At 38.6% G+C, this 21383-nt stretch overlaps 1 protein-coding gene across 1 annotated transcript in view; it reads left to right on the top strand.

The window, feature by feature from the left end:
* The window catches only part of TPPP (tubulin polymerization promoting protein), a 134187-nt gene extending 123973 nt beyond the window's left edge, over positions 1-10214 (top strand). Inside the window, exons 3-4 of the mRNA XM_069076201.1 lie at positions 1714-1867; positions 8429-10214. Of these exons, the coding sequence (XP_068932302.1) occupies positions 1714-1867; positions 8429-8623 (349 nt within the window). The 3' untranslated portion in view covers positions 8624-10214. The remainder of the gene's footprint in view (positions 1-1713; positions 1868-8428) is intronic.
* Positions 10215-21383: the final 11169 nt, after the last annotated feature.

Here is a 21383-nt window from a genome sequence, read left to right as displayed (position 1 = left end):
CAAAGTATTAGTGGTAGTAATAACTCACATTTATGACCAATAAAGCTTAATGTGTGATCCTTCCCAGACATTTAACAGTGTAAAATGCTTAACATAAAGCAATGATTCTCTAATCAACTAACCTGGTTGAGTTCCAGGTTCTAAGGAAGAGGGAAGGTTTTAACTTCCTTTTGTGTCATGGACCCTTTGACAGTCTAATGAGCCCTGGCCATGCCTTCCCAGACAGATGTTTTTAAATGCACAAAATAATATACATAGAATTACAAAAGAAACCAATTAGATTGCATTTTTTTTTTAAACTTCCTGGACTGCAGGTCAAGAAGAAGAGTGTCTTTAGGGCAGGTAGAGTAGACTTTCCCAGTGCTCTAGGAAGCTCCTGCTCCTTTTACATCTGAGACCAATCAACTCTGTGTATAATCACTGAAGACAATAAAAGTCATTGGGATCAGTTATCCCAGCATCTTGGGCATGTTTTGCAGGAGAAGATTTTGGATAGAGGAGGGATAGGCAGCTAGGTGGCACAGAAGATAAGAGTTCTAGGCCTAGAGTCAGGAAGACTTATCTTTGTGAATTCAAATCCAACCTTAGACACTTACTAGGTATTTAACCCTGAGCAAGTCACTTAGCCCTGTTTGCCTCACTTTCCTCATGTGTAAAATGAGCTGGAGAAGGAAATTGTGAACCACTCCAGTATCTTTGCCAAGAAAATTCCAAATGGGGTTGAAGAGTTGGACACAACTGAAATGATTGAACAACAGGGGTGGGGACATAAGTTTCTTTAAGCAGAATAGATATTAAATTTATTCTGCTTGGCCTCAGAGGGCAGAACCAGAAGCAATGTGTAGAAAGTGTAGAGAAGCAGATTTAGGTTAGATTTAAAGAAAAAGTGGAAGGGGTCATTATCCTTGAAAGGCCAGTGGGAGGCAGTGTCATAGAGGGAAGGCTTTTTCAGGGATGGGATAGAAAGATGGGATGGTTGAAGGGCCCCTTCCAGTTCGGAGATGCTATGATTAGCATGTGGCTTGCAAATAGTCTCATTTCTTCATAATTTCCCCCTTATGTAATAAAAAAGGAACAAACATGGCATTTCCCTAAAAATATTCCTTACTTCTAATTGGTCAGTCAGGCAGACTGGCAAAACATAACCTTCTCTGTAATTATTGAGATTTTACTGTACTTGGGAGGGAGAGGTATGTGTGTGTGTGTGTGTGCATGTGTGTGTGTGTGTGTGTGTGTGTGTGTCCATGTCTCCTCTTGTCCCACTGGATCAGCTTTTCGCACAGACTAGCCATTTTCTGTGCCTACTGCAATTTTCCTATCATTCTATTTGTCACTAGCAGGGCTATCCCTAGTTTAAATTAGAAAATGGCTTGACAAACACCCCTTCCTGACTTAGGTGTTCTCTAATCAGATTTTTCCATGGATCCATAAAACTTGGTGCATTGTGGGGAATGATACAGGGGTCTTGACTCAGTGGGTTGTGAGGTTGGAACACCCCATATGGTACAATCAGTCAGTATACAATGAGCTCAAATTCCCCTCTGAGTCACTCAGACTAATGGGAGAATTAATTGCATGTCAGGCAATGTAGTGATGCTCCACAATAATCTGGATTTTCATTCTCAGGATTGCCCCACACGCCCAACTCTCTGACCAGCCCTCCAAAACCATGCCCCACATGCCTTTACTTCATTTCTTCTTTTTCTGTTGCAGAGGGAAGTCCTGCAGGACAATTACTTTTGAACAATTTAAAGAAGCTCTGGAAGAACTCTCAAAGAAACGATTTAAAGATAAGAGCAACGAGGAGGCGATCCAGGAGATACACAAACTCATTGAAGGAAAAGCCCCGATCATATCTGGAGTGACGGTATAGAAACATATTGTAGGGCTGACATTAAGGCTTTCCCCTCCAGCTGCCCTGGGGATGTAGAGTGGAGAGAAATAGGCAGGAGGAAAGGGTTTGCTGTCATGTACCCATGTCACAACTCTGAGGGGTCTGGGGTCATGGGAGAGGAGAAGGGAGGGAACTAGGAGGGAAGAAAAAGGGGGAGCAGTGGACATGGAGGGGACGGTGCACTACAGCATCAATGAGGGGCAGTGTTCACTCACCTGACATGGCCTGATCACTTCTCCTTCTGATATCCCAAAAGGTGGCGTATGACCTCAGGACTGAAATAATCTCTCTGGGAACTGTGGGACCTTAACCACTTTACCTGTGGTACAGGTTCTCATCACCTCACACTTGGACTCTTTCATTAGCCTACTGGTGGGTCTGCCTGCCTCAAGTCTCTCCCACTCCAATTCATCCTCTATTTAGCCATTAAAGTGTTTTTCCTAAAACTCAGGTCTGATCATGCTTCTCTCCTACTCAATAAACTCCAGTAGCTCCCTGTTTCCTCCAGGAGCACATACAGAATGCTCGTTTTTCATTCAAAACCCTTCATGACCTCACCCTCTCCTACCTTTCTTACACCTTACTCCCCAACATGTCCTCTTTGAATCAATTATACTGATCTCCTGGCTGTTACATGAACAAGACCCTCCATCTCTTGACTCCGGGCATTCTCTCTGGCTGTCCCCCATGCCTAGAACATTCTCCTTGTTCTGACTATTGACCTCCTCGGCTTCCTTTAAGTTCCAACTAAAATCCCACCTTCTACAGGAAGGCTTCCCCAATTCCTCTTAATTCCACTGCTTTCCCTGCTCTTAATTTTTTCCTATTTATTCTGTATGTAGCTTGCTTCGTATATATTTGTTTATATATTAATGTCTTCCCCCATTCGATTGCAAGCTCCCTGATATCAGGGGCTGTCTTTTGCCTCTTTTTCCATCCCCAGAGCTTAGCACAGTGCCTGGCATATAATGTGCTTAATAGAAATATTTGTGGAATGGATTAATGAAAATGAGGCACAGGCAGGATTAGTGTCCCTCCAACAACATGACTATCACTCAAAGTCACTTACAGGGACCTTCTTACTGAAAAATCAGTTTCCATAGCATTCCTAAGGTGCTTGACTAACAGCCACTTTCTCCTTGTAGAAAGTAGTACTTTCTTTTTTCAGCATTCACATAAATGGAGAAGGCCCAAGGGCCAAGTGAGAACTAGACATCTCAGACTAAGATTTAGTCTCAAATCATGCTCCTGACTGTGTGACCTTGGGCAAATCACTTCACTTCCCTGGGACTCAGTTTTCTCATCTTTAAATGAAGAGGTTGGGCTAGATGAGGCTCCATGGCCCACACTGTGGCAATCTTCTGAAACTTCTAATTTTATTTTATTTTTTTTATGGAAGCAGAAGGTATAGTGGGCTGCAGGTGGTACAGTGGATAGAGTACTAGTCCTGGAGCCAGGAAGACTCATTTACCTGAGTTCAAATCTGACCTCAGCCACTTACTACCTGTGTGATCCTGGGCAAGTCACTTAACTCTCTTTGCCTCAGTTTCCTCATCTGAAAAATGAGCTGGAGAAGGAAATGGCAAACCACTCCAATATTTTTGCCAAGAAAACCCCAGATGAAAATTCCCCAGTCAGAAAGAATCAGACAGGACTAAACAAAACAACAAGCAGGGGGCAATAGAAGAGAGGTATTAGAGGGCAGGCTGCTGGGTTTTATGGGAACCCAGATTAAAATGTAATTGGGAAATAATTTTTTAAGTAAATCAAAATACAGTAGAACAGAGATAATGTCAATATGTGTTTTTTGTATATTTTTATATTTTGTTAAATATTTCCCAATTATATTTAAAAAAAATTTTTAACATTCATTTTTTTAAATTTTGAGTTCCAAATTCTCTCCTTCCCTCTTCCACCCCACCCCTGGAGAAGGCAAGCAATATAATATTGATTATTCATGTGAAATCATGTAAAACATATTTCCACATTAGCCATGTTGCAACACATACACACGCATGCACAGAACCAAAAAAGTAAAGAAAGTTTAAAAAGGATGCTTCAATCTGCACTCAGAGTTCTTCAGCTCTCTCTCTGGAGACAGAGAGCATTTTGATCATTGTCTTGATCCAAGTAGCTAAGTCTTTCAGTATCTAGTTTTCTAAGTCAGTATGCAGCCTGCAGGAATGCTTGTGGATGGTTTGGTGGCCCTATTCTTGTTTGGATTTGACATCCCTTGCAGCAGTGTGTTCTAGGTTTTATGTCAGAGGGCCTGGGTTCAAATGCAGACTCTACTACTTACTGCCTTGGGCAAGCCACTTAATTTCTCTTATCTTCAATTTTCTCATTTGTAAATTGAGTTGTACTCAATCACCTCTTAATCTCATAAAATCTACAATCTGTGCTTAAAGCTAGCATTTTGATTAGGCTTTGAGTGCATTTATAATGAGTGCCCATAGATTTTAAGGAAGAGCAGGAACTAAGTATTGTCTATTCATAGAAGAATGAGTAAGGAGTTGACTTTTGTTTTCTCCATCCATGTTGAATGTTAATCTGTTTGTGGAGGATTTCAGTCATTCTGCTACGTAATAGACAAGGTAGATGGGTTGCCAGTTTGCTATAATTTGAAGAGGGAGTAAAAGTCCTTTTACATTCCCTTTTCTAACACTTCTCTTCATACTGATATGAAGTGATAACTGAAAATTCACTTATAACTGAAAATCTACCTTTTATTATATCTAGGCTTTGTCCTTTGTTAAAATGTCCTTGGGAAAGGGAACTCCCTAAATCTTTCTGTCATTTATATCTCAGTGCAAATGAATCTATCAAAGCCTTTTCTGGGAATGGACTTTGTAAAATAAGCAGTTAAGAAGGCATGATGGCAATGGGCAGTTGAGACTGAGGAAGAAACAAACAGAAGAGGAAGAAAGATTCCAAGGATGGTGATGAAGACATATCTAGAGTTGGTAATTTTGCACTGCCCTTCCATACCAGAGGACAGGGAGGAGATGAACAATTCAGACGCCCACCAAGCAGCTAGAGATGGCTCTGGGAGCATAAGCTACAAAGCCTAACCCCTGCATTTTATAGATATAGGAAGTGAGACACAGAGAAATTAGATGACTTGTCCAATAAGTGCTTGAGGTGGAATTCAAAACTCAAGGCTTGGTGACTCCCAGTTCAGCTGTACCACTAATTCTCATAGTGTAGTCCAAGGGCCTTTGGGGGCTCCTGAGATGCAGAAGGGGAGGGATCTGCAAGGCCAAAACTCTTTGTATAAAATATTTAAGACATTGTAATTTCTAACATGGTGAATAGCAATAGATAGGACAGATATAAATAAATGGTCTTTGAGGGATCCTTAATAATTTTTAAGAGTAACATGGGGGTCCCAAGGCCCAAAGGTTTGAGGACCACTCTGTGTTTAATGATACCACTGTCAGAACGTCTAAGAAAAGATTGGTTCAAAAAAGGCTAAGTCCCTGGGGATTTTTGGAGGGTTAGGTAGCATTTCATAGCATCCTAGAATTCTAAAGAAGATAAAGATTTTGTTTTGAGGTTGGATTCTATTCTAGACTGTATTCACTTTAGTCTTACTTGACCAGGTTACTAACACAGCAGTAAATTTTAATTTCATTGTTTAGTTTCCCATGTCCTGGCTACTTTATTCCAACCTTTTTTCTTAAACCGGGACCATTTAGATTGTCATTGGGGTCTTCTAACATTCAGAAGTTGGGGGAGTAACAGAATTGTCCAAAAATACAGTGAGCTAAAGTTTTGTGAGATGAGTTCTCTGTCACTAGAAGTGTTGAAGCAGAGGCTGAATAGCCATCTGTCAGGAATGTTGTGGGAGGCTTAGCAAGTTTAAGGTCTGACAAGTGCTTTTATGCCAAATTTCCTTTGAGTCTGTAGGTAGTGAACCCATTACTATCCCCATTTGCAGATGAGGAGATTGAGGCTGAAAGGTTAAGTGAACTTGCCCAAGGTCACACAGGTCATCAGCGGCAGAGGTTAGATAAGAACTCAGATCTCCTTCCTCCTCCTCCAGTGAATTTTTTCCTTTGCATCATAAAATGTCTTCCAAGAAATATCTGAGGGCTCATCTGACACTCTCAGATTGGGAAAAACCTGGTCAGTGTCCACAGTCCAGATCATTCAAAGCTCCATTGGGTTTGTTTTGCTCTATAGCCATACACTATGGCCAATTGGAACCCAGCCCAGGATGAATTCAGAATAAAGAATTCAGAATTAATGTAGAAATGTGCTTATGATAGGTACACATTTCTGGGAATGAAATGTTTGTGCAGTAAGCTGTATCAGTTATACATGATAAGAAACTAAATTAATGCATTTTCTGGGATGCACTTTATTCTATTCAATGGATTTTCCCAGTTTGGTCTACACAGGCCGATCTCATTTAGCATTGCATTTACTAACCACTTCTGGCTATGGGTTTTCTCAAAGCCTATTTCTATGCCACATACATACACACATGTACAAACACACATATGTGTCATGGATACCCATTTGTTCATTTAAAAATATTTTAAAATTTTATTATTTATTTTACAATTCTTTTCTTTTTAAATTTTGAGTTCCAGATTCTCTCCACTCCTTCCCACACTGAGAAGGCAAGCAATATCATATCAATTATACATGTGAAATCATACAAAATATACTTCTATATTAGCCATATTTTTTTAAAAGCAAGAAAAAGAAAGTGATAAAATTATTCTTCCATTTGTATTCTTGGGAGGAGAATAGCATTTTTTCATGAGTACTTTGGTATTGTCCTGGATCATTTTATTGATCAGAGTAGCCAAGTCTTTCACAGTTGATCATCATTATAACATTGCTATTACTGTGCACAATGATTTTTCTGGTTCTCAGTTTATTTTGCATAGGTTCATTTAGGTCTTGTCATGTTTTTCTGAAATCATTTATTCTTTTGTGAAACTTTTGTTGGGTATCAATTATGTACCCAACCTTTCCCAACCTTCTTCGCCTTTCTTTTCTCATCACTTTTCACTTTAGAACCTAAGGTCTGCTACTCTTACAACCTTAAAAGTCCTGTATAAATGTTAGTTGTTGTTGTTAATAATAATAATAATATTGTCCAGACAGGACAATAAACACTAATCCTTGCACATAGTCTGCAAGAAAGATAAGATATACCTAATGTGACTTGTGAGAAGATGCCTAAAAGAATTATTTTACAGTGAATTTAGCAAACATTTACTAAGCACCTAGCCCCATGCTTGACATTGGGTAAGACATGTTGCTGTTCTCTTCAGTGATTCATTGAGACGGGAGTGAAACAGTCAAAGGATGTTTTAGGGTGGTGATGGGAGGGAGGGCAGGGGTTTGTAGAAGGGTTATTCAGGCAGGTTCAGGAAATTCAAATTTTATTGATCAGACAGAATTTTGTGAGCTTAGGATTTCTTTTGCTGTTTATTTTGAACAGTACAACCTAGCCCTGGGGTTGGGAACCTGCGGCCTGAGGTCACATGTGCCCTTTTAGGTCCTCGGGTGCAGCCTTTTGATCAAGTTCGAGTTTTACAGAACAAATCCCTTTTGGCCTGGAGGCTGCAGGTTCCCTACCCCTGCCCTAGCTTCTTTTTAAAGACAACAGACTGATGAAATTCCTGAAAACGTATAGTAGTAGACACGACAGACAGACATGGTGGAGCATACAATTGTTGTTTCATCTTTTGAGTCATGTCTGATTCGTAACCTCATTTGGGGTTTTCTTGGCAAAGATACCAGAATAGTTTATTTCCTCTTCCAGCTCATTTTAGAGATGAGGAAAGTGAGGCAGAGTTAAGTGACTTGCCCAAGGTCACACAGCTAGTGTCAAGTGTCTGAGGCCAGATTTGAACTCAGGTCTTCCTGACTCCTGCTCTATCCACTGTGCCAACTAGCTGCCCCTTTTTATTTTATTTTTGAGGTGAATTTTTAATGAAAAGAGGGATTTGAATAGACAGAAATGAGTAGGGGAGATATCCCTATATAATTTATTATATACATAATATAATAAATATATACCTACTCATTTCTGTCTATTCGAATCTCTCTTTTCATTAAAGATTTACCTTTAGGGGCAGCTAGGTGGTGCGGTGAATAGAGCACCGGCCCTGGAATCAGGAGGACCTGAGTTCAAATATGGCCTCAAACACTTTGGCTATCTGGTGATACCCATGGGCGCTTCTCATAATGTTTTTAAATGCATCAAATAAAATACATAGAGTTATAAAGAAAAACAACTATATTGGAAGAGTCATCAAAATACTTTTTTAACTTCATTGACCCTAGGTTAAGAACCTGTCCCAGAGAGTAAGGCCTGGATTATATGTATGTATCTCTATAACCCTATTGACTAGCACAGTACTTTAGTATATGTCTAATTAAATTGAATTGGTTGAAATGAAATGTTTATTTTACATATTTACCCCCACCTTTTCCTTCTTTTTTTCCTTTCTTTCTCTCCCTCCCTTCTCCTCCTCATACCTGGTCAACCTTCTTGGATCCTCACTACAGAAAGCCATCTCCTCTCCGACCGTGTCACGACTTACGGACACATCCAAATTCACTGGTTCCCACAAGGAGAGGTTCGATCCATCTGGCAAGGGGAAGGGCAAGGCTGGGAGAGTGGACTTGGTGGATGAGTCAGGCTACGTGCCTGGATATAAGCATGCAGGCACGTACGACCATAAAGTCCAAGGAGGGAAATAGGAGTCCCATGCGGAGAACAAGCACGCATTGTCAGGACGGCGATGGCACACTGTTCAGGTTGGCATGAATGCGAAGGTGATGATGTTGGAAATCGTTTTCTGGAACTGGAACTTATTCTACCACCTGCTGAGGTTCTCACAACACAGGGCAACACTTCTTTACATTCCTCATGTTTAACGTGGGCAAAAGCAAAAGGAAAAAAAGAGTCTCTGAGCTTTAGGCAAGAAACCAAATGGAAAGATCTTTTTTTTTTCTTTCTGATCCGCACCATATCAGTAGCACTAAGAGGCCCAAAACATTCCCAAATGTTCGGTGTTGTTTCGGGGGTGAGAGAGGGTCTCCCCTTTCCTCTCAAATGGAGAGTTCTCCTGGCCTGCTTCATATTTGGCAGAATATCTTTCAGAAGAACATCTCCCACTTGAATGGGTTGGGGTCTGGCCATACCTGATTCCTTTCTAATGAGTCCACTCTGCCCTCAGAGACAAAATGCTGAGCATTAAATTGGGAATTAATGGCTGTTTTTCCAAAGAGATTTCCATAGATCCATATTACTATCCTATTTGCAAACAGAGGAAGTTTCGTCCTGGAAAGCCAGAGAAATGTAGCTCCTGAATGATTAGTATGTGAGCAGGGGGATAAAAGGCACATCTCCATAAGTCTAAAGTGGTCTCTTCCCCTTATATGAACCATACCCACTTTAATCCAAATCACCAAGTATAAGGATCAAAACAGCAAGCCTGGGGGGTGAGGGTTGGGGGGTGGGGAGGGAGAGGCTGGAGGCACTTAGAGCTAATCTACTAACTAGAACTAGAAAGACAACTAAATTAAGCCTTGGGTGGAGGGAAGCAAGAGTGAAGGATGGCCACAATTTGTTTCTAAGCTTACACTGCCACATAGTGGGTGTGAAGGGCATTGGGAGTCTCACATACATTTTTTTTTTTTAACATGCAAAGGGTAAACCTAACACTGCCAAGAGGTTTTGCCCAGAATTTGGCATGCACTGCCATGCTGTGTGTTTGTGTAGGGGGCAGGCGTCGAGAACATGTGAGCAAAACTCTACACATCTTATATGCTAGCTCTGAGGTAACAAAGTTTGAAATCTCAAATAACAAGGTAAAACGAATGGGAAGAAAGTCTTATGAGGTAGGACACGGAAACTTCCCAGTTTACAAAAAGCTAATCACCCCCTCACCTCTCCTCACTCTCTAGAGCTGCAGAAAAATGACTTAAGAGTTTGAAGTAGTCATCTAATATTTATGAAGCATGTGAGCTTATGAAAGGCACTGGTTCTCTGCATCACAGAGGGCTCGTTTCAAATTACTTAATGCAATGGCTATTGTTTCCTATCCTGCCAGCAAAAGTCCAGAACAGTCCCATTATTTGTCACTATTTTTTCCCTCTTTGAAACTAAAACCACCACATCGTTAAGTCCAAAACATGCAATGAAAATGAATGATGATCTTTTTTTTTTTTTAGCCTGGGTATTTGCAGTTGACCATTTAAAGCTTTGCTTTTCCTTTTGTGAAATGGAGTTCATGCATTAACTTTAATAATATGTAACTTTGGCTATTAAAGTTTAATCAACTTTGCAGTCTCTCTCTCTTTGTCCCTTTGCCCATTTTGGATTCAGTACAGGTTAGAGGCATCTTTCAGAGTATAATCAGGATGGGATTATGTATGCTGGCTTTGCACACAAAGTCAAAAATACTCTCTGGAATTGACAATACCCAGCCAGAATCAACCCCTCTCCCCTTCTAAGAAAACAAAAAACAAAAACTCTTGAATAGTCTTTTGCTCTTTTGCAATTTACTCTTAACTGACTTTCCCTTGGAAGCCTCCTTTATAAACTTGGCCTCCCCTGAACTCTTCCAATCCCTAACAGGACATGAAACCAAAACAACAAAAATAAACAAAGGAAAGAAGTCTCTCTTAGGCCCTGGATTTTTGTTTGGATTTTGTTTTGTGTTTGCAAGAAAAGAGAAACACAACCATGAGTCCATTTTTCAGCATGCCCTGGGTACTGTCTTGTGTTAGGGTTTCCCAACCCTTTGCCATGACTGTATCTGTTCAGGATTGTTGAAGTTACCAAGATATTTTTGTGGACATATTATAGTCTTAACAATTTTTGTTGTTGTTGTTGATGTTATTTCTGTCTTTGCAATCTTACATTAAACAGGGTCCCTGCCTCATTCACAAACCATAAAAAAGAAGTGTCTACAAACATTTCCGACTGTATCCATGCTTAATATTTGTAGCTGCAGTAACATTTTCTTAGTATTACTACATTTGCCAATTTGTTAAGCATGCATGTTTATTTAGGTCTCAGGAATCTTTACTTTGTATTCAACACCATTTTAGTCATGGGAATATTTATACCTTTTTATATAAGATGTGACTATAGGTTTTGCTATGAGCTGAGTATTATGTGGAGAAGGCATAGATAGCTAGTAGGGTCAGGCCTCCAGAGAGTGAATTTATTCACTTGCTAGGCAAGCATAAGGGCAGGAAAAGCTTTGGAATGTTTCTCCCCCACCCACCCTGAAGCTTGAGAGTCTGAAAGACAAACTCCACATTCAACCCCATGTCTTGTGTTGTTGGTGCTTTAAAAAAAAAAAAATGTAAAGATGGGCAGACACAGACTGTGCACCAAATACCTCAGGATCCAAGGGATCCTGCTCCCTAACCAGCAAAGGAACCATTAGCTGGTAGCACTTAAGTAACGTTTCACTTTTGGCCATAAAGAAGCTGGAAATCCATGGTTTCTATGTAGTATCCTGTTTAGTTTTCATGGAAAATGTCATAGAGTTTGGATATGGAAACATTTCCTGACCCAGCCTTCTCACAATTACCACATATATCAGCACATCCAGTAACTTTACTCAACTCATTTCACTCATTCTTTCATTCATGAGTTCAACAAAAATTATGTGCCAGGCCTATTGTATGCAAGGTACTGTGCTAGGCATTAGGGGAGATGTAAAGATATATGATATGGTCCCTGCACCCCAGGAGGTCACAGACTAGAAGGGAAGACATAAATAAAGCACAGTCTCTTATACTATTATGTAAACAAATTCTGCCAAGGATATTAACTATGTCAGCTGATCCAATATTGAGTTAATTGATTCACACAATGTTCTTAGGGAATAAATTATGCTAATTCAGTTTTGCCAGGCTTTGTTTTGTTTTGCTTTAGCTTGTGGTCCTAGGACCTGGGAAGCAAACCTCCAGGTGGGGTTTGCTTCCTACTCAGGTTTAGCCCATGGACTGGCAGTCCAGCTTCTTTTATTCAGCTAACAGAGAAAAAGGCTCTTTTCCAATTCTTCATACCCAGCAAAAGAGCTTCTGAAAGCACCTGTACCAATGCAAACTCCTGGGCATTTGAGAGCCTTGCAAGGTGAGGCAGGAAATAGAACAAAGATTTCTTATTTGTATTATTGATGTATTTACACTTAGTGGTCTTACAGAAACCAAAAGGAAATGAGAGGGAAGTTTATTAGTTAGCAAAGAAAACCTTGGGTTTAGATAAGGTGTGGTTCTCTGAGGTGCCATTCCATATACTCACAGGATCAAAGATATAGAGATATGAGAGGGACCTTTGAGGTCATCACATCATTTTCAGATGAAGAAACTGAGGTTGAGGGAGGTTAAATGTCTTGTCTGGGGTCACATAGCTAGTAAATGTCAAAGGTAGGATTTGAACCCAGGTTTTCCTGACTCTAAGTTCAGTAATCTATTCACTACAGAGTGAAGTGTAGGTTTAGAACAACTATCAGAATAATTAATACCAAGGGGAGTGGAAACATATGCTTCAATTTTCAAGTCATTTCTGGTTAAAGTGGACCCAAGAGCCCTGCATTGCCTTTCAGACAGTACTTAGAAAGCCTGTGCTTGAGGCCGCCAGAAAGGCAGACCCACAACTCTATAAAGGCCTTTCAAAGTGGCCGTGCTAGAGATGGATATTGCCGCCTGTTGCATGAAAAACATGAACTTTTCTTTTTCCCATGAATACCATGATGTCACTTACAGACTGAACTCAGACGTTTACAAAAGCCCTATTTAACTTTAGTGTCAAAGGAAATTCTAATTGAGGTATCTTCCCCTGTTAAACCCCATGGGTATGGATGGGGAATGGGGGGGGGTACTGTGCCAGCAGTAAGTGCCACTATTGGTGCTTTGTTGTACCTTCCAGGGGAACATCCATAGCAAGAACTTCTATTGGCCCTGTTCTTGAAGGACAGTAAGTGCCCTATACCATATACACACATATATACAGAACAATGTGAACTACGGACATTCTAAAAATGCTATGGATCAGTTAGAACCAAAGTCAAAACCTAGCCAGAGGACATCGAAATGCAGCCATTCTCATTATAAAGTGACTGGTGAAACATTTGAGTCTGGATGGGATGCATCATTTGGCCTTTCCAAGCAACAAACAGCATCTGCTTCAAATGCAGGAAGTCCTGTACTGTCATTTTGCAGTCAAATTCCAAGGACTCTTTTGGCAAAAGCCCTGGTAGAACCCTCCTGAGGTGTCTGGGAGTCTAGTTTAAGAGACTGAAGGGATCTTTTCACCTTCAGAAGATGAAGAACTGAGGTTAACTGGAGGTCTCAGACTTTAGTAGTTGTTTGTAGGCATGAGGACAAGATCTCCCTGTTTGCCTCCAATGAGTGCATCTAATCAGAAATTTCATAAGGAACCCTGGGAATAAAAAGACAAAATAACTTTCTCCTGACTTTCCTCACAGGCCTGGACCTACATGTAAAGAGTATCTCTAGGCAAAAGCTAATTATTGCTTGAAAATGTTTTTGCAAAAATCTGGAAACTGATGGTGGCAGTATTTTAACATGCAGGTGTAGTAAAAAGGCCTAAAACTCACAAATCCTGTTACCCCATCCCTCAAATGTCCTCTTATAGTCCAATGGCTATAACCAATTACTCATAATTGATTGGAATGACACCTTGGTTATCTGAAGAGAAACCTTGTTTGGGGCACAGAAGATGCTCATGTGAATGCCGTCCATTTTGGAAAAGTGAATGAGTTCTCCTTGTTTTCCCTCCAGTTTGTCAACCACCCTACAGGGGAGGCCAAGATAGATCTTATTTTTCTCTTTTTGATCTTTACACAGGCAAGCTTCTTCCCCAGCCAGGGTCTGCATAACAGCCAAGAAAAGGAACTTATTTTTTTTTCCTTTTTTTACATACCAAATAATTGGTGTAAACACTTCCCCTACCCTTTTAAATACTTCACAGAACTTTAAGAGGGCAAAACTGGCCATCTGTGGGGGGAAGATTTAAATGAATCCATGACAGGGCTTATCTCAAAGGAAAAGGGCATACTCCTCCTTCAGTGGCAGCTATTATAGGGGACAGAGTTCAAGCACTCCTCACACCTTTCTTCTAGTTGAGACTTCTTTTATCTACAAAATAGTCAAAGGAGTAAGGATATAGAGAACCAGAATTATTGTGTCTTAACTCAGGGCAATGGTCCGTTGTCTTGAACCAAGGATGAAACTAGTCAATTTCCAACCAAATGCAGAAGAAATTTGCCCTAAGAGGAGAATATGGCAAATGTGATAAGCTAAGGAACAACAACAAAAATCCCAAACTTTGGTGAGCCAAGTTCAACAAACTACTTTGGGGGTGAGCTGTTCTCCTGCAGGGAAAGAATAGAACTTCCAGGATATCAATGTTCAATCCACTTAATAAATTATGCCTCTCAAGGTATAAGGTTTTTTTACCCAGTGAACAGACTGAGGATGGGGTGAGGAAATGAAGCAATTCATAACAACCAGGCACCCCCTAGAGGATTTTATAAAATAGAAACAAATTCATTTTCTTTGATAAGAAAACCTCAAGTATGTTTTCTAAACCCTTACCAAGGAAAAACATTCATCTCATTGCCTCCCTTATGAAATGGATTTGAAATGCTACAAGTATAACAGAGCAAAGAGGCCAATAGAAATTAGTTTGGTCAAGTCAAAAAAACATGAAAAATTAAGGAGATGGGCTCTTTTAGCCCATTCAGCTCCATTTGAATATATACCAACACTGCTAAAGAATTGTTCCAGCAAAGTAAAGAGGATACGCTTTTTGGTGTCCATTTTAGTTCTACAATCTCACAATAGCATGCACCTTCTCACACCAAGGGACACCGAGAACATGCTAGTTGTTTTTTCCTTCTGCCTGAGAATGACAGATGTCTCTAAGGACATTTCTGTTCAGCAAGCAGTTGGTAGGAGCATCTGTTTTTACAGAGTCACATTCAACCATAAACATATTCTTCTGGACTTTGTGGTTATTTCTTTTGGTCTAGCACTAAGATATAGGTTCTAATTTTATTCCAGGACAAAAACTCTGGTATTTGATCAAGTTGATTTTAGATAGTCCTTATTAAAATTTTAATGATATTTAATGACATGTTATCGTAGATAGGGACTAGACTTGGAGCCAGAAAGACCTGGGTTCCTCCCTTAAGTGTTTATTGTGTGAGGTAGCTAGGTGGCAGAGTAGATAGTGTCTGATAAGGAGTCAGGAAGACATGAATTCAAATAACCCTGTTTGCCTCAATTTCCTCATCTGTTCAATGAGCTGGAGAAACAAATGGCAAACCACTTGAGTATCTTTGCCCAGAACAGGTCACAAAGAATCAGACACAGCTGAACATGACCAAATGATCTAAACAAATGACAACAAACAACTGTGTGGCCATGGCCAAGTCACTTAACTTTTCTGGGCCCTGCTTTCTCCACCTTTATTAGGGGCTGGACTTGATAGCTTCTAAGGTCTCACCTAACTTTAAATCTCTGATTCTGTGGATGTAAAATAAGATTCATCTTACTCCCTGAAAACTGTTCAGCTATATGTGGGCAACAGGCCTAGCATTTCTGACTCCCCACCATTCAGGGTGGCCATAGATGGAGAACAGTATGCATAGCTGAAATGATGACATTTTACCAACTAAACAAATACCTTGGAGAGTATGAGGATGTCTGTAGATGCAGGCTTTAATTCTTGTAAACTGAATATTTCCATTGTTATCTCCTACCAGGACAAATTCTCCATTTGAGCGCATACAAGTTTTTTTTTGTTTATGTATAGCTGAGGGTAGAAGCATCTTTACTTCAAAAAGTCATTTTTAACTAAAAATAAAGCTTTGGGCATATAGATTCATTTACCTAGTCATATTTCATCATTTATCTACATCCAAAGGGTGGTAAATATTAATAATCCTAGTGAGCATCACAATCCAAAGATACCAGTTAAATGTTCTAGTTAGCTGGCCAGTGGGCCTCATCATGTGTATTAAACAAAGAACCTTTGCTTGAATTTGGAGTCTGTGCCCCCAAAACATGTCCGTGTATTTTCACTTTCTGGATGTTGTATATAGCATATAGCCAGGATGTTTGCCTTTGTTGCATGGTTTTATGCAATGCCAATTAGCTTTTTTTTAACCAAGGTTAAATGATTAAACTTTTCTTAGCTGGGGTTTGGGATGGGGGAGGGACCTACATAGTTTACACCCTGAAAACACCTTAAAGACAAGAACAATTTATGTCATGAAAAGGGAGTGTGTAGAAGGGTATCTTAGCCTCAAGAGAGACAGGTAGAAGAAGGTTGTTTCATAATGCTGATCATACAAAATTATTTATGTTTCTATTTAAATGCTACATAAGATAGACAAATGGTCAGTGCAGAGGAGAGAGGTTTAGCAGATAGGTACCAAAATCCAAATTCTAATTATACTATGAATATAAAATGTCATAGGAAGAGTTATATATATTTATACAAGAGTATTTTTCAAATGTTTTAATGCCTTTAGTCTTTCAAGTTTTGGACAGATGAAAATGACAGCAATGCCAAGAAATCAGAACTGGAGAAGAGTGGGAGGTTTGTTACCAAATGTAGTTGGGTTCTTTTAAGTCTCCAGGTTTCCTGACTGATCGCTGTCTTATGCTGTTTCACCTCAATGTTAGGTCAGGTTCAGACTCAACATCCTGATCATGCCTGGATATGCATGAGTCTGGGCATGCTGGTTTTCTATTCAGCAGCTGGGATCCAGCTACCTGAAATAGAATGTTAAACACTTTAGGTGCCTGGTTGAAAAGTTTAAATAGCTATTGGGTTTGTTTTCCTTGAGGTAAATGTACCAATGGCTTCAGTAAACTTTACCCACTCCTGCATCCTAACTCCAACCAAAAAAGTTGCTGTGTGCTTTTTTGTTACCTTGTCTCTTGCAGCGTTGAATATAGTTAAGTTAACATTCAACTCTACTGTGAAGTTTTCGATCTACTAAAAAGCCTTGGGGGTTGGGGAGAACCCAGCATTAAATTTGCAAAGTTGTTTTCTATTGACTTACTACTGAATGCTTGCTTAAATTTCGCAAGTAAACAGCTTAGCATTTTAGAGCTGGGGAGGATGGGTATTCCTCAGTCTGGACTGTAGTGGTTAAATGAGCACATGGGCATTGGTGCTTAACTTTCTTGATTGTGGCAGTCCGATATTTTCTAGAAAAAGGGGAGATTCCGATCCAAAGGCATCAGTGGGCATTCCATCTTGAAAGTGAGAGGCCTGGTAAAGGGCAAGCATAACCAGAGGCATTGTACTGAACTTTGACAGTCTTCATTGAACTGCCATCTTGTCCTTATGCTTTTGGGATGGGGAGGGGAAAGAAAACTTAAAAGAAACTTGAAAGGGATCACATACTACTAGTTTGTACTAAGTTTTTCAGGAAAGGGAAACAAATTTATATATATATATATGTGATATATTTTTACACTGTTTTATTAATGCTAAGAAGTATTAAATGTTTCACTTTATCTGTATGATAAAAGTCAAGACAATATTATGGACATTGAAACTGTAAGGTGGTGTCACTAACTTCTAAAATTGCATTAATTGTGAATAAGCTATGTTGTCAAAATAAGCATTGCTTTTCTTGATATATAGCCCTCTGGAGCCAAGCAGAATAAGCCTGAAGTTCCAATGTAACCACTGTCTGACTAGAAAAGGCATGGCTTGCAAACCTTTAATATAACGTATATTGTATGGATGTTGTTTCTTCTAGAGGATTGCAACTCATGGTGTATGTTTTTGCTGTTGATTGTATACAATTATCTGTTCAGTTGGTAAAGTGATTAATAAATGTGTTAAAATATGAGGCTGTTTGTCATCCTTGAAACAAATGAACCTCAATGTCATAATCATCTTAGAAGCAACGTATGTAAAAATCAGTAATTTATATAAGCTATCAGAAAGTCTACCACCCTGCTCTGGGATTGGCAGGGTTAAGTAACTTGCCAAATAATCCTTGATGGGCTGCCAGCTGACCCCCCTGGAGATTTCTACACAACTTTAGAAATTAGGGTACCTTCTGACCTCCTCTCTTATTTTCATATCTTAATTTAGGTCATTAATTTCTTGTTAATATAAATCAATTAATCAAACAAGAAGCATTAAGTCCCCACTATGCACAGGGACTATTAGGCAGAATGTTTATTTATCAAGGAAGACATGTACATATATAAATATATATAAAATAAATGAAAAATAGATCAATTTAGGAAGGAAGTCACTATTAGTTTCAAGAAAGGCTATGTGAAGAAGGTAGTCCTTGAGCTGAGTCTTGAAGGAAATAAGGGATTCTAGGAGGCATAGGTGTGGAAGAAAGTACATTCACACAAGTCTCTCAACTTTTGGAAACAATTTGCAGGTGAATTAATGTCTTGCCTTTATAATAGGAATAATGTTTCTTCTTAATCTTGTCTTTCTAAGTATAATAAACTATAGCTATGAGATCCTGGAAAGAGCAGTGGATTCTGAGGAAGAGTCAAATTTTCCACTCTCCTCTCTATCCCCCCCCCCCCATTCCCAGGGGATGACTCCATTCTAAAAAAGTCCAGTTAAGGGGGAAAAGGTCTAGAATTAAGGATATTTGGAGAGAATGTGGGGTTATTACTACTTAATGTACCAGAACTCTAAAAAACTCAGACTTAAGTTAGGTCATCTCCCAGTCAGATAAGTCTTTGGATCTAAGTCATATTTAGGAATAGCGTGAAAATTTAAAAATGAGTTAATAAGAAAAGCTACTGAACAAACTTAATGCATTTAGGATAGGGAAAGTAGTCAAATGGAAAAAAAAACCTTTTGGATCAAATTTCTTAGATAAGGGTTTGTAATCCAAGATTTATAGGCATTTAAGATATATCTATATCTATCTATCTATCTATCTATCTATCTATACAACAACTAAGAAGATATAGATATGTCACTTATATATCAAATCAAAAGCCATTACCCAATAAATAGTCAAAGAATATGAACAGTTCTTAAAAAGTTTCAAACTATTAACCATATTAAAGAATCCTCCATAATAACGAGAAATGCAAATAAAAAACAATCATAAGATTTTGCCTGACAGCAAACTGGAAAAGATGATAAAAGATGGGGATAATCAATGTAGGGGGTGTTATGGGATACTAGTGAGTCACTGGTGGACTTATAAATCAGTATGACCATTTTAGAAGGCAATTTTGAATTATGTAAAGTGATTAAAATACCCTTTGATCTAGAAATCCCACTATTAGGCTTATACTCCAAAGAAGTCATTGATAAGAAAAATGTCTCTTTAGACACCAAAATATTTATAACAGCACTTTTTGTGGCAGCAAAGAACTGGAAGCAAAGTAAAGAAGGAATCTACTTGGAGAATGGCCAAACAAATTGTGGTACATGAATGTAATGTAATACTGTGCTACAAGAATGGGCAAATATAATAAATACAAAGAAGCATAGAAAGACTACTAATGCAAAGTAAAGCAAGCAGGGCCAAGAAAACAATATACACAAAGACTACAACAATGTAAACAGAAAGAACAACCACAAAACAATCAAAAGTGAATGCTAACAAAATTACAAAGAATAAGCATGGCACCAAAGAAGAGATGTGACAAAATGTCCCCATCTCATTCTTTTTCAAAGGTCAAAGGTCCGTGAGTATGGTACCATATACTTAGAGATATTTTTAATGGATTGATACATTTTGCTAAAAAAAAAAATTGCTTCTTCCTCTTTTTTTTCCCCTTTTATTTAAAAAATTATTATTTGACATGTAGGTGGCGCAGTGAATAGAGCACCGACCCTGGAGTCAGGAGGAACTGAGTTCAAATCCAGCCTCAGACAATTAACACAAAAACTAGCTGTATGACCTTGGGCAAGTCACTTAACCCCAACTGCCTTCCAAAAAGCAAAAAATAAAAATAAATAAAATATATCAATAATTTTCTTTAAAAAGAAATTAAGAAGCTTGAGGCTCACTCTAATTTTTAGGTTATTAAAATTAAATGACCACAATTTGTATTTGGCAATGGTCCACAACTGGTTAGTTGATGATAAATAACCCAGTCAGTAAAAAAAAAATTACTAAAATCACAAGCAGAAATGGATCTGCAATTGGTTAAAGATGTCTTATACCTTTAGCAAATGATGTGCCAAAGAGCTATTGTTCCAGTAAGTTCCCTTAACTTGTATTTTCAGAATGCTTTCTAGTACTGGACATCAAATTCATATTGAGTAGATGCAATAAGATAAAGATTCCATTTGATTGGTAAGTCATGCTTTATGGAACAAGGTAACTCTCATTTTCATGATTATTAACCTACTCTATTAACAGAAATAAAATCTATGTAAATTCCACCCTGAGGGTTTTTAGTACAATAATAATAATGACATTTACCTATACTTGTATAGCACTTTATGGATTACAAAATATATATATATATATGTTTATTTAATTAGATCCTCATGATAGCTCCATGAGGTAGAGTGAGTATTATCCCTGTTTTACAGAGGAGGAAATTGAACCTTAAAAGTCTCCAATACAGCCGATTACATATTAATATACAGCAAATACCACAAAATCAGGACTTTAAGCACCATCAGTGTACAGAGTATTTTACTGGGGGAAATAAAAAATTCAGATATAATATTATTCTTGACTTCCAAAGGGCTAGTAAGATATAAGGGCAAAAATCAAATTTGAAAATCGTTATTCCACTATAAAAGCAAAGTAGCATTTTACCTTCAAATTTCTCCCATCAAAGTGGGAAACTAACACTTTCATCTAATTATATGATTTGATAAGTTCAGCGTTTCAATCAGCTCTTTTCTCCACTTCCTTCATCTTGATTTATTTTTTTTTTTAGTTAAAAGAATGTGGTGAAAGTAATGAGCATATTTTGCATAAGAGCTTCCTATTAAAAGGATGCTAATTCTTTCCTTCTAAAAATATTTACTTTACTTGGATTTCTAATTATAAAGCATAGTTCTGACTATGTCATGTCCCTACTCAATAAATTTCAGTGGCTCCCTATTATCTTCAGGCCCAAATGTTATTTTGTCCCATGCTCCATGCCTGCCTCCTTCCTTCAAGGCAGAGTTCAAATTACATCTTCTGCAAGAAACCTTTCATCATCCCCTTTTTTTTTTCCCCTTTCCTCCAATTTATGCCTTTTCTCTGAGATCATCTTCCTTTAATTAAATATATATGTATATATATATACACACACACACATATATATATATATATCTTGTATGTACATTTACATAGTCTCTCCCATTAGAATATGAGCTCCTTGAGACCAGGGACTGTGTTTTTGCTTTTCTTTGTAACCTCAGCACTTAAGTTAGTGCTTCATGAATTCTAATCAACATATATGTCAATAGGGGCAGTTAGGTGGTGTAGTGAATAGAGCACCA

Source organism: Petaurus breviceps, unplaced genomic scaffold (genome assembly GCF_028583685.1).
Source record: "Petaurus breviceps papuanus isolate PSGF00001 unplaced genomic scaffold, PetGlider_PUasm1.0 151, whole genome shotgun sequence".
Taxonomy (NCBI): domain Eukaryota; kingdom Metazoa; phylum Chordata; class Mammalia; order Diprotodontia; family Petauridae; genus Petaurus; species Petaurus breviceps.
This window is presented reverse-complemented; position numbering and strand designations above follow the sequence as displayed.